General features: G+C 59.2%; 1 protein-coding gene across 1 annotated transcript; it reads left to right on the top strand.

Moving 5' to 3' along the window:
• The first annotated feature begins 201 nt into the window (after positions 1–201).
• RASD2 (RASD family member 2) lies at positions 202–11,492 on the top strand. The gene is made up of 3 exons (XM_055329232.1): positions 202–606; positions 5,347–5,740; positions 9,027–11,492. Exons 2-3 carry the CDS (start codon positions 5,470–5,472, stop codon positions 9,554–9,556), a joined length of 801 nt encoding a protein of 266 aa, XP_055185207.1. The 5' UTR covers positions 202–606; positions 5,347–5,469; the 3' UTR covers positions 9,557–11,492.
• The last annotated feature ends 1,387 nt before the right edge of the window (positions 11,493–12,879 follow it).

Genomic DNA, 12,879 nt, shown 5'->3' with positions numbered 1-12,879 from the left:
CCGCGCGGCGCGGGGAGAGCTGCAGAGCCGCAGGCAGGCGAGGAGGCCGCGGCGCGCCGGGCAGCACCCCCAAACCGAGCGACCCCGTCTGGCGCGGGCGGAGGTGGCACAGGGGGCCAGCCCGGGTTCGCCCACTCGGGACGCGCACACACGCGCGCACCCGCCGGGACCTCCAGGGACCCTCGTTGAGCCCCGGAGTCGCCCCTAGCGCCCTCCCCCAGCCCCGGAGACCGAGGCGGGGACCCCGGGATCGGACGTCCCCGCGCCTCCGGGCACCTGGCTCAGCAGGAGTCCCCCGGGCCGGGGCAGGGCAGGGCCGGCGGCGGCGAGCCCGAGCCCGCCCGGCGCCCAGGCCCCGCCGAGCCCTCGGAACCCACCCATGGGGCACCGGCTCCCCACGTCCCCTCGCCCGGCCGCGCCCAGCCCGGCGCCCGGAGCCGCGCAGAGGAGGAGCCCGGCGCAGTGACCGAGGAGCCGCTGGAGACTCTGGAAGCCGCGGCGGCGGCGGCGGCGGCGGCGACCAGACAGGCAAGCGGTTCCCCGCGGCTCCAGGCGCTTCCAGGCAGCCCTCCAGGCTGTGCCAGAGGCCCAGCCCGCCATTCTCAGGTAGGAAAGAGACACCCCAACAGAGCCGAACCGGGGAGCTGGCTGAAATGGGGGAAGCCTGGAAGAAACGTTTGAGGCTTGTGGGGGGAAGGCCAGAGGAAGCTCTACATGACTCGAAAGCTTTACATGACTTTACATGAAATGAAAGTTAAACTGATCGAGCACCTACTACTGATAGGCGACTTTATATATCTGGAGAAAATGGAATTAGGTGAGCACCTACTATGTGTCAGGCTGAGTGCTAGGCCCTTTACTTAGTCCAGGTAGGAAAGACTTACTGAGCTGCTACTATGTGCTAGATGTGTTGCTAGGAGCTTTCCATTTAAGGGACCTAGGGCAAAAGCCATTTAAATATTAGGACACAGGCTCAAGGAGGAGAGAAGATTAAGGAATACCTTTCTGTCCAGTGTTCCTTGAGCTTTTTTTTGAGGGGTGGGGGTTGGTGCAGGGAATAGGTTTCCTGGACACTTCTTTTCCCTGGAAATGTTTCCTGTATTCAGCTGGCCCAAGGGCCTGCAAGTACCTCCAAAGGGCTCTCTCTGACCTCTCCTCCCTTTGCCCCCAACCCTGGGAGGGTGACGAAGGATGTTCAGAATTCATGGCAGATAGGAAGCCAGGCTGGGAAGGGACAGCCAGCTCAGGAGCCCATGATTCAGGCTTATCCTGGCGTCACAGTGACAAGATGGGGTCCCCCAGGTCCTCTGCCCGCACTCTAGTCTCACCCCACCTGGCCATTCCAGGTGGCCCCTTGAATGCCAAGACGGGATGCCTCAAAGGAACTCTCTTGCTGTGTGCCAGGAGCTGTATTAGCCTCTTGACTTCTCACTGAACAATCTTGGCCACTGCACGGGTTTGTTTCTATGATACCCCTTTGATAGATGACCAGCCTCACCAGGCCAGACCATTTGCCCAAGGGCGCTGAGCTGGTGAGAGGCAGGGCTGGTCCTCTGGAAGCCAATGCCTGGCTGCTTTCTACCATCCCGAGCTGCCCAGGGAATAACGTGTGTGTCCAGAGAGGCTGGCATGTGTGCTGATGGAAGAGGCTTGAGGTGTGTGGGAGGGATGGGGGTGGGGTGCCGGTGCAGTGGAACAAGCCTGGGGGACTCACAGGGAGAAGGACCTGTCCAGACTCTTGTCCTGATGTCCATCTGATCCCCTCCATCTTCCAGGCAGGCCCTGGGCGAGGGGCTTAAGGGAGAAGTAGGGGGAGAACCCCCAGATGCCTTTGGCTGGGAGTTGGCTGGGCAAGGTTTGGGGGTGAGTCCCGGGCAGAGTGCCTGCCCCCAGCTGCGTGTGGGGCGGGAGAGGGAACCAGAATATAATAGGCCTCAGGGGTCATTCCTCTGCCTCACACCAGCTGAGGCTTCACTGAGTCAGACACTGTTTTGAAAAAGACTGGTTTTGGCCAGGGGGTAGGCTTTTATAGAGGTGAGAGCCCAGGCTTTGGAGCCCAATCAGCCTAATTGTAATCCTGGCTTGGCCGGTAGTCTGCGTGAACTGGGGCAAGTGACTCAGCCTCGCGGATCTCCAGTGTCCCCATCAGTCCAGTGGATGGATGATGGGCTGCTCTTGACTGGACTGTGGTGCAGTCATTGGATTGTGGGACACAGAGCACCCAGCATGACGAGAGCTCGCGTGGCGTGGCTACGGCTACTGTTTCCCCGAGGGGGCTCCACTCTCTCAACGCCCTGGGACTTTCTGCCTCCCGGGTGCCCTAAGAATGGCTCCAGGGTGGGGTCAGCTGAGAGTCCCAGAACTCGCATGTGGGTTCCTGTGCTGCCAGTGGTCCTGTGTCCCCCAACCACCGTCTGAGCCTCTAGGGTTGGGCTCAGGGCTTGAAGGGCCCCTGGCACTCTGATGTCCGTCTGCCCGGCGCAGCCTGGGGGCGGCCTGGCCGAGGATGGAGAGAGGACAGCAGGCAGTGGAGGGGAGAGGCTATGCCCACAGCTGCCCGCAGGGCCTCCTCTGGGGGAGGGGAGGGAAAGAAGATGCGGGAGCAGGTGGGGCTCGAGGCAGCCCTGTCACCTGGCGTCCAGGTGTCTGGGAGTCTCACGCAGCCCCACGTGCCTCTGGCCATGTGAAGACTCACAGTCTTCTCTCGGGGAAGAAAGCCACTACCTCCCCGCCCCCCTTTGCCTCTTTTTCTGACACCCTGTCTCCTCCCTGACTCTCGGCCTCTTCTCTCTGACTTCCTCAGACCCGTTCAGCCACCGATCCTAGCATGTCTGTACCAGGAACTCCGGGCTGGAAGCTGGGCAGGCACTGATGGAGACAAACATGGTCCCCGGGGGCTGCTGGCCTCCTTCCCTCTCTGTCTAAACAGAGGTGATCACAGCAGAGTCAAGCTCCCTGCAGAGGGGCTGGGGGGGGTGGCGCTGTCATGGTGTGGGGCCAACCCTGCTGCCCCCCATCCATCTCCCCTGAAGGCCCAAGCTGGCTTGCCAGCCCCAGAGGAGACTGAGAAGCCTTCAGCGCTTTCCCCACTGGGCACCCACAGGTGTGTCCAGAGCACAGAGACACTCAGGGCAGCACCTGGGTCAGCCAGGCCAGGGGTGCGGGGTTGGGGATCAGGACCTCAGAAGGAAGCTTCCGGTGAGCTCCAAAGGCAGACCTTTTTGCTTCATTCATTCATGGATCATTTATTGAGCACCTGTTGTGGTGTACCTGGCATTGAAATCCTGTGGGATAACTTGAGAGATGGCTGCAGGCATGAATTAGGTGGGGAGGTGGGGGTCTTAGTCTCAGAGTCACCATGCTGGCTCCTTTATTAACAACACTGACCAGTCATGGAGTCTTTTAAGTATCAGGTTCTTTATTTGTGAAATGGGCAGATAATATCTTCCTCGCAGGGAGGTGGTGAGGAGGCTCCCCTGCGTGGGGCAGACTGCCTGGGCTCAGATCTCTCCTTCGCTGGTTCCTGGCTGTGTAACCATGAGTGGTTAACTTAATTTACCTCTGTACCATCCCCTGTAAACTAGGGTAACACCACCTACCTTCTGGGGTTACTGAGAGCTGGAGCGAGGGGTTACACGTTCAGCGCTTAGAACACTCTGGCATATATTGGCTGCAAGGTAAATGTCAGCTCCCCTTATTGTTCTAAACTTAGCACAGTGCTCGGCACACGGCAGGGGCTTGGTTAGTGGTGATTGCCAGGGCTCCAGGCTTAGGGTCGGCAGTGTGCTGAGCGGCTTATTGTGTGCATCTGTTGGCAATTCATTCGTTGAGATCCTCTTGGTAGCTTGCAATTGGCCATGGGGGGAATGTGTGTGCCACAGAGGTTGATAAACGCTACCAATAAAAGCTTTCTAAAAAGGTATTTTTGAGAGCTGGTGTGCTGCACAGTGGCTCTCCCTTGGGCATGGCGAGCAGATACAGATGCCTGAATGCCCTGAACAGGATGGACGCCAGGAGACTCACACACAGGAGGTCTCTCCACCTCCGGTCTCTTGCTATAATGGCAGACAGAGAACATTCTGATGTTGGAGAGAGCCTTGAGGTGAGTGGAGGAGGCATTCCAGGCTCCCGAGCTGGAACAGCCAGGGGTGGGGACCAGTGGGAGCTGGCATGTACAGCTCCCAGTGCACGTTGAAAAAAGGTGCCTTCTCTGGGCAGATGAACTCCACCAAGACAGCCCCCACCTTCCCACCCAGCTGGGTGCCTTGTGCAGTGCCCAGCCTGCACAACTGTGTGTGGCAGCAGGCTGAGGGCAGAGGGGAATCGATATTCCAGCAGGCCTGTATCCATTTGTAGTTCCTCTTCTCTAGAGAGGGGAGGGATTCCTGCTGGGGTGGGGTGGGGTGGGGAGCCAGAGAAGCCTTCAGAGAGGAGGTGGTATATGAGCCAGGCCCTGAAACATAAAGAGAAGAGGGTGTTCTGGCAGAGTGACTAGCACGAGCTAAGAAGTGGAGGCAGATCTCAGCAGAGCTCCAAAGGAGCGGTGGGCTCAGGGATTGTCAGCGGATTCTGCTGGGTGCTGACCTAGGGAGGGAGGGTGGCGGGGCTGTGGCTGCCTTTGGGGTGGGCCTGCTGGGGCCCTGGGGGTTATTTATTTCCATTTGGGCTTTGGGGCCGGGACCCTTTGCAGTCTCTTGCACAAGGCCAAGAAGTCCCCCTGGAAAGTGAGGGGTACACCCCAGAGCCACGAACCCTTGGAGCTCTGAGGAACTTGGGTTGTTCATGGGTCCTTTCTCTGCCCCACATCCCCTAGTCCAGGCCTCTGGCTCTCCTGGAAGTGAGCAAACCCCCAGGGCCTGGGGGTGAAATCACTGGGCCCTGGGTGGGGAGGATGTGGTCTGGATGTGGCCTTTTCCCTGATTCCGGGAAGGGCTGAGAGGCCGCCGCACCCCCAGGCCTAGCGCCTTCCCCAGGTCAGGCCCTGCAGTCACAGTCCGGGGAGACCAGAGTGGGAGAGGACCAGGGAGGGCTCAGGTTCTAGCAGGAGTTAACGTTTTGTGGCCTCACCATGTGCAACAGCCCCTTTTATAGACAAGACAAGTGACTCCCAGGGAACATAAGTGACTTGCTCGCCCAGGAGCAGTGCGGAGGTGGGGTGAAGCGAGGAGGAAGCCCCCTGGCCGTCCTGGTCCAGAACAGACAAGGGGTGAACAGACGCCAGGGCAGATGAGCGCATGTGTGGCAGGTGGATGAGGAGGAAGGAGGCGGGAGAGGCCATGAATGAAGGGGCGGGTGGAGCTCGAGGCCTGCTAGAGCCCCCCCGAGTCTAACGTGCCCATCTTACAGGCCGAAAACGCACGCCTGGACCGGAGCCACGCAGAGGAGGCCAAGGCTGCCAGCAAGAGGCTGCAGGGCCGGGTCCAGGGCCTCCTGACGCCTGCCCCCCGCTCCGCGCCGCAGACCCGAGCCATGATGAAGACCGTGTCCAGCGGGAACTGCACGCTCAGCGTGCCCGCCAAGAACTCGTACCGCATGGTGGTGCTGGGCGCCTCGCGCGTGGGCAAGAGCTCCATCGTGTCCCGCTTCCTCAACGGCCGCTTCGAGGACCAGTACACGCCCACCATCGAGGACTTCCACCGCAAGGTCTACAACATCCGAGGTGACATGTACCAGCTGGACATCCTGGACACGTCCGGCAACCACCCGTTCCCTGCCATGCGCAGGCTCTCCATCCTCACAGGTGGGTGCCCGGGGTGGGTGTGGGCGCCGGATGGCCCGCAGGGCGCTGTGCGTGTCTGCCGCCTGTAGGGAAGCTCCTGGTGAGGCCCCTGGCACCCTTGAGGGTCAGAGAGGGTTGCTGCCCAAGCGGGGCCCCGAATTCCGTTCTGTCTGGCTGTGGATCGAGAACCGCAGCGCTGCCTTTCAGGTCCGGAGTGAGTCCCTGGCTGTCTGGTTCTTACCCTCCACTGCTGAGCTGTCCCCTAGTCTCGTGGCCCTGCTGGGAATGGTGGGGAGGGAAGGCAGATGGTCCAGGGTTCGGAGGGGGCGGTGGAGACGTGGGACTGGGCCATCATTTGCATTTACTCAGGCAGCTTTGCGCGGTGGCTGAGAGGGCAGGCCAGAAACCGTCCGCCTGGGCCAGCAGCTCCCTGGCTTTGTACCTCCGGGCAAGTGACTTTATCTGTGGCTCGGTTTCCTCCCTGTGAGAGCATCACATCGGCGCCCACCCCCCAGATCACTGTGAAAAGTAAAGGAGTTAATACAGCGGAAGTGCTTGGTGAACGGATAGTAAGTGCTCAGTAAACCCTGGTCTTAAGTCGACCCAGCGTCTAGAGTGCCTGGTCCGGGCTATGCAGTCCTTTCCTAAGCTGCACTTCTCCCACTGCTGGTCAGTGATGATGGGGAGGAATGAGCAAGTACCCCCGTTTCCATCACTAAAATAACCCCCCAGATGGAGATGCACTTGCACCAAGCAGCCTACCGGGCATGCACTCCCGCCTCCGCAATCTGGCCACGCCCCCTCCTGGAGCCCCTGGGGCAGGTGGCTTCTTCTTGTAGGCTGTCCTTGCTGACCATCGACCCAGATCACACCCCCGGCCCCATATTTTGTAGAGGCAGTGTGTGAATGGAAGGAGCCCTCGGTTGACCTGGGCCCCAGTCCTGACTCCACCACTTGGGAGTTCCAATGTGTGACCAGAACTCTGAGTCTCAGTCTCCCCAGCTGCACAGCACACATCAGCTTGCTTCACCCCTTCCCCCCACCCTGTGTGGCTGTGGGGACCCTCCCGGAACATGGTGGGTGTTGCAGGGATGTCAGCTCTCCTTGCCTTGGGGAGGGGACTGGGTGCCCCCCAATATAAAACAGGCTAATATCAGGGGCACCTGGGTGGCTCAGTGGGTTAAGTGGCTGCCTTCGGCTCAGGTCACGTCTCAAGGGTTCTGAGATTGAGTCCTGCATCTGGTTCACTGCTCGATGGGGAGCCTGCTTCTCTCTCTCCCGCTGACCCTCTCCACCGCTGGAGGGTTCTCTCTCTCTCATGTATACTCTTTCTCAAGTAAATAAATAAAATCTTTTTAAAAAAATAAGGCTAACATCAGAGGGAGGGAGGGAGGGAGGGAGGGAGGGAGGTGTGGAGGAGGACCGTGTGCATATTTCCAAAATTAATTTTTAATGATACCAACGATATGCAAACATACCCTCCTGTAAACACGGATAAGGCTAAAGATGCCCCCTTGACGTGTGTCCCCAACTGCAGGCTCCCATCCCCTCCCTGGAGGCGGCTGCTCTATCGGTCCGGTGGGGACATTTCCGGACCCCCCACAAACACACTGACCTTTATATTTGAATCATCTTTGTAACAGGGAGGGCTTTTGTCCATCTCTTTTGAACGTGCACTTACGATTCGGAGCACATCTGTCTGCTGCTTGCTTGCTTCTTTTCACTCCCTAGCCAGTGCCTCATTTTCCAACCTGGTGCTGGTGCGCAGGAAATTCTGAAAGCCATTAATTCTGCTGCCAGCACTCTTTCCAGCTGCCAGCCAGGCTGTCTCTGAAGCTTGGCATCGCGGTCTTGCATTTGAATATGTCAAGGCCGCCGAGTCCTCAGGGGCCCGGGATTAGCCTAATGGGACAGGGGGTTGGCAGGTTGGCAGCCCAGATAGGCACAATTGCCAGGCAGGGGCCACCTTGCAAGTGCTTCTCTCAGTGGCCCCCACCCCTATTCTTCCCATCTCATCCCACACTTTCACCCAGCTTTATGGACACCCACTGTGTGCTGGGTGCTGGGAGACGAGGTCAAGGTGACACTGTCTCTCTCCTTCTGCCCCAGAGCACACGGTGAAGGGCATACCATTGGCCGGAGCATGGTTCTGATTATGGCATGTGCTGTTATGGGGGGACAAATGGTGTGCCCCGGGGGTCCCCAGAGAGGAGGCAGCCATGCTGCCAGAAGCTAGACTTGTTGGATTCTCCTCTCCAGAATGCAGGCCAGTCACCGACACTACTGAGCTTCAGTTTCCTTATCTGGGAGACAGGGATTTTTGACATCTCCCCACAGGTTCTTAACGAGTTGAAGCCAAAGTTTGAGCATGAGCTTGTAACCCCTGTGCTAACATCCGGAGATGCAGGCACTGCCCACTTGCTCGCCCCGCCACTCCCTGCGACCCCTGTGTGGCCTGTTTCACACCCAAAGACCTGCCTTGAGTGACGCAGTGAGTTGAAGCAGGGAGTCTTGGAGGCTAGCACTCACTCATCCCTGATTTATTCAAGAAGCAGAGAGCACCTGCGTATGCCAGGCACTGGCTGGGCAAGAACAGTAGCAGGTCAACATCCTGGCCTAGCCATGTTCACGCTGTGTGGTCTTGGACAGGGTGTTCACCCTTCCTGAGCCTCTTTTTGCTCACCTATACCAGGAAGCAGAGGTTTGGGGAGGAGTCTGGGAGGAAAGTCCGCATGAGGCACATGTCCCACCCTGGCTCTCGATACCTCTGAGCATGTGTCACTTCCCATTCATTATCTGGTGAAGAAGCTCTATTTCATCCACATGGGGCAGATGGGGAAAACTAAGGTTTAGAGAGGGCCTGACCTGCCCCAGGCTGCGCGGCCAGCAAGCGGCAGGGGCCAGATGTGAACCTTAGGCCAGCCAGGTGCCAGCACTCTGAGTTCCTACGATTCCAGGCCTGGGTGATGTGCATGGAACAAATCGGGCAAGACCCCTACAGTCATGAAAATTATATTTATTAGTATTATTCTAACATAGTCTACACAAATTCGCAAGCCACTCACTCCATCTCCAGCTCTGCAGGGAAATGTTGGGGGAATTAACTGTGTCTGAGCCAGGCTGAGCCACACATTAGCGACATGACCTTGAGCAAGGGCTTTAACCCTCTGGGTCTCAGCATCCTGCCCTGGAAAATGGGGAGAACAGTGACTGCCCCACAGGCTGGTGGGAAGGGTTGAGTCAATGACTGGGAGGGGTTGGTCAGGAACCCCCGTGGCCTCACTGCCTGGGGTCTCTCTCTCCACAGGTGATGTCTTCATCCTGGTGTTCAGCCTGGATAACCGGGAGTCCTTCGATGAGGTCAAGCGCCTCCAGAAGCAGATCCTGGAAGTGAAGTCCTGTCTGAAGAACAAGACCAAGGAGGCGGCCGAGCTGCCCATGGTCATCTGTGGCAACAAGAACGACCACAGCGAGCTGTGCCGCCAGGTGCCCAGTACCGAGGCTGAGCTGCTGGTGTCCGGGGATGAGAACTGCGCCTACTTCGAGGTGTCGGCCAAGAAGAACACCAACGTGGACGAGATGTTCTACGGGCTCTTCAGCATGGCCAAGCTGCCCCATGAGATGAGCCCGGCCCTGCACCGCAAGATCTCCGTGCAGTACGGCGACGCCTTCCACCCCAGGCCCTTCTGCATGCGGCGGGTCAAGGACATGGGTGCCTATGGCATGGTGTCGCCCTTTGCCCGCCGCCCGAGTGTCAACAGTGACCTCAAGTACATCAAAGCCAAGGTCCTTCGGGAGGGCCAGGCCCGTGAGCGGGACAAATGCACCATCCAGTGAGCAGGAGGGACGCGGGGGTGGGGCATGGGCAGTGCCTTCGCGAGGCGGCCCCAGATGCCCGCTGCCCGCGTCCTCCCCCACCCTGCCTAACGAGACCCCGACACCCCGACGGCCGTGCAAAGGGCCCTGGCACCAGACTGCGGGACCCCAACCTCTGACCTCTGTAGGTTCTGCCGCCTTCTCGCCACTTCCCCCTGATTCTGCTTTTCAGAGCCCCCCCTCCCCCGCCCCCTGCCTTCAGCTCCTCCGTGCAGGGCCGGAAACAAGGTTGGGAGACGTCTGGACTCCGAGCCGGAGCTGAGCCGGAGCTGGCCCGTCCTTGGGGTCACACGAAGTGCTGATGCTGGAGGGGCCAGACTCCCTACCTTGACGGAGCATCCTGGAACGGTTGGGGGGGACGAGCCCGGAGCCAGGTGGGAGAGGTCTCCACTGTGCTGGACCCGAGCCCCCGCCCCCTCCCCGCCCCGGCGTCCCTGACGACGAGCCCCGGCGGCCAGGTGTTGGAGGGGGCGTGGCCACGCTCCAGGCCACGCCCACCGCGGCACCGCCTCCCTCCGCCTTCTGCCTCGCAGTTTCTTTCCTCCCGTCCGTCCGTCCGTCCGTCCGCCCGCGGGTGTGCTTTGCAGCTCCCGCTGTCCTCGCGTCCCGCTGTCCTCGCGTCGTGCTGTCGTGCCGTAGCTGTAGGAACGGAAATCCTTGTACTGTAAAGCCTCCCCCGCCTCTTCGGCCAGGCCCCGCCCCGGTTAGACCCGCTGCCTCTGCTGGGCGCAGCCCCCGCCCCCGATCCCAGCCGACCCCGGCCTGCCTGCAGCAGGACACTGCCCTCCGTTCGGAGCTTCACAGTTTACACTCGCGCAGACGGGGCGGGCAGGCTGGGGCTGCTGCGCCCGGGCCCCCACCCCACCCCACCCCGTGTCACAGAGGAGGCAGCTGAGACTCCGGGGGGCGGGGGTGGCAGGCCGCAGCCCACCCCACCCCACCCGGTTCAGGGCAGAGCTCTGCCTAGAACTACAAGGCCGTCTTCTACTGTGCTCGTTCCTCAAGCATTAATTGAGCATCTGTTGGGTGCTGGGTCCACTGTGTGCTAGGAAACAAAGAGGGTGAGCAGTGCACTTTATTCCCCCCAGGCCAGGCCTTTCCCCAGCCTCGGCTTGTTCCCTTGGCCTGTTCCCTCACCCGCATGGCCTGTGCCCACCCCGCCTCCCTGCCCCACTGCCCTGTGGGCTCACCGCTGTTGGGGGGGGGGGTGCAGGAGGGAGCTGAGCCCGGAGAGGTAGGTGGGAAGGCTCCTTGCGGGTCCCTTCCTTGTACCTGGCTCTAGACAGCTGCATACCAGGTGTGGCACCTGGTGTGGCACCTGTAGACCAAAGGTCTTGTCAGAAGCCCTTAACACATACATTTTGTATCCTAATCTCCTTTAAAATATTGAGATTTAGGGCTACGAGGAACCTTAGTGATCATCTGGTGAATCTTTCCAAGGCCCAGAGAGGGTGAGTAACTCACTGGCTCCAACCCACACACAGCAAGCCTGTGAGTGGCAGAAACAGGGCTTAGTGTGAAGCTTCCTTAGCCCCCCAGGGAGGTGGGGGGCGCCTTCAGAAACTGGAGGTATTTTCCCCTGACCCTCTCTCTAGCTCAGTCCTTGGGGGCTCCTGTAACTTCTGTGTACGTCACTCCCGGGTATGTCCGTGTACAGGTAAACACGAAGATACACACGTACCCCAACTCCCATGCCGCAAACTCTGTACCTCTACCCTGGCACTTGCTGCTCCAGGCAGCAACTCTGACCCTGCTTCTGTGCCCTCGTTTGGCCCCAGCCTGAACCCTCTCAGCAGACGGGGTATCATGGTCAGGACAGGTGTGTGGCCTGGTCCCACCCCGTGATGTCCCCACTGCCCCAGATCTCTGTGTACGCTACCAATTAAAGTGGGTTTGTTTCTAAGCTGTGTCCTTGACCGTGTGAATTTTCTGTATTTTCAAAAGGAGGGATGCTTCTTCCTCCAACCAGAGCTGGCCTTGCCCTCCTTAGATTGTATCTGCCTGGTGCCCTTGCCACAGTAGCAGCACCGAGTCAGTCCTCAGGTTTAAATATGTGGGGCAGGGGCACCCCCAACAGGAGGTTGTGCCTTGTGCCTCTTGGCCTTGCCCTTCTGGGCCTTCTGGGAGGTGTGTGCCGAGTTGTCAGTGTCCCTTTGGAGGGGTAGCAGGTTCAGAAAAGAGATCCCCCCATCCCTGCCACCCCATAGACCATCAGCCCTTTGGGGCCACTATATGTCTGAGTTCAGTGTGGCTCCTGTAGACCATTGATTTTGCTCCAGGAATGTTTGGCATTGTTTGGAAACATTTTTGAATCCCCGAGACTTGGGTGGGAAGTACTGCTAGCATCCTGGATAGATGCCAGGGATGCTACTAAACCCTCAAGAAAGAGCTGTCTGACCCCATCTGTCAGTAGTGGGCAGCCTCAGTTGGATGGTTGGACCTCAAGGTCAGGACAGAGCCCAGGTCTGTATGGTTGATCTGATGTACAACTTCTGGACAGTATTTAATAAACACAGGGCAAGCAGAGTGAGCCCTCTTGTGAAATGAGGCAGGATGTGGGTGGGGATAGGTGGAGACAGAAGGACAAGGTCTTATGTCTGCCACTCTGAACCTATAACCCTAGACCATAGCTCTCCCTGGGTAGAGGGGAGAGGAGGGGACCAGCCTCACACCTGCTGTGAGCTTTACATTTCGAGTCTCGTGCCACCCTCCCATCATGAGAAACCTGCTCCTCACGGTCATCCTGTGGTCCCTACCTCTCCAGGATGGCATAGCTGGTGCTGTGGCAGAGAGGGGATTCCCAACCGGAGGCCATCTCAGCTTCATGTGGGTGAGGAAAGGATTTTGCATCGATGGTCTGTGCTTTTGATCAATCAGCAAATGCCACGAAGCATGGAGGTGAGGGGGCTCGCAACTCAGAGGGAGAGAGCGCTGTGCAGACATTCACAAAGCAAGGTGAGCCTACCTGTGGTGGAAGCAAGCCCAGGTGGGCCTGGGGTGTGGGGGAGCAGGAGGAGAGCTCCCCCCTCTGCCTCCGAGGGAGCCCAGCTCCCCTCCTATCTTTTACCGACACTAGGCAGAGAGGCTAAGCGTAGGAGGCAGATCACTGACCCTTTCCCAGTCCTGGTCTTTGTAAATGTGAGACACCGAGCCCAACAGGGCCTCCTGCATTACAGGGCCAGCACTGTACCCTAAGAAGGGCTAGCAGGGCTGCAGCTGGGCTCACCAAAGCAAGCCTTCCCCTGTGGGTCAAGCCTGGGCCCCCTCTGCCACTCCCTCCCTCC

This window comes from Nyctereutes procyonoides, unplaced genomic scaffold (genome assembly GCF_905146905.1).
Source record: "Nyctereutes procyonoides isolate TBG_1078 unplaced genomic scaffold, NYPRO_anot_genome, whole genome shotgun sequence".
NCBI lineage: Eukaryota > Metazoa > Chordata > Mammalia > Carnivora > Canidae > Nyctereutes > Nyctereutes procyonoides.
The sequence above is the reverse complement of the archived record's forward strand: the minus strand, read 5'-3'. Positions and strand labels throughout refer to the sequence as shown.

What these genes read in the sequence shown, in the direction of transcription:
- RASD2 (XM_055329232.1), top strand. Translation starts at nt 5,470, where the DNA reads ATGATGAAGACCGTGTCCAGCGGGAACTGCACGCTCAGCGTGCCCGCC. An exon ending in CAGGCTCTCCATCCTCACAG is followed by an intron (nt 5,741 to 9,026) that starts GTGGGTGCCCGG and finishes CTCTCTCCACAG; the next exon opens with GTGATGTCTTCATCCTGGTG.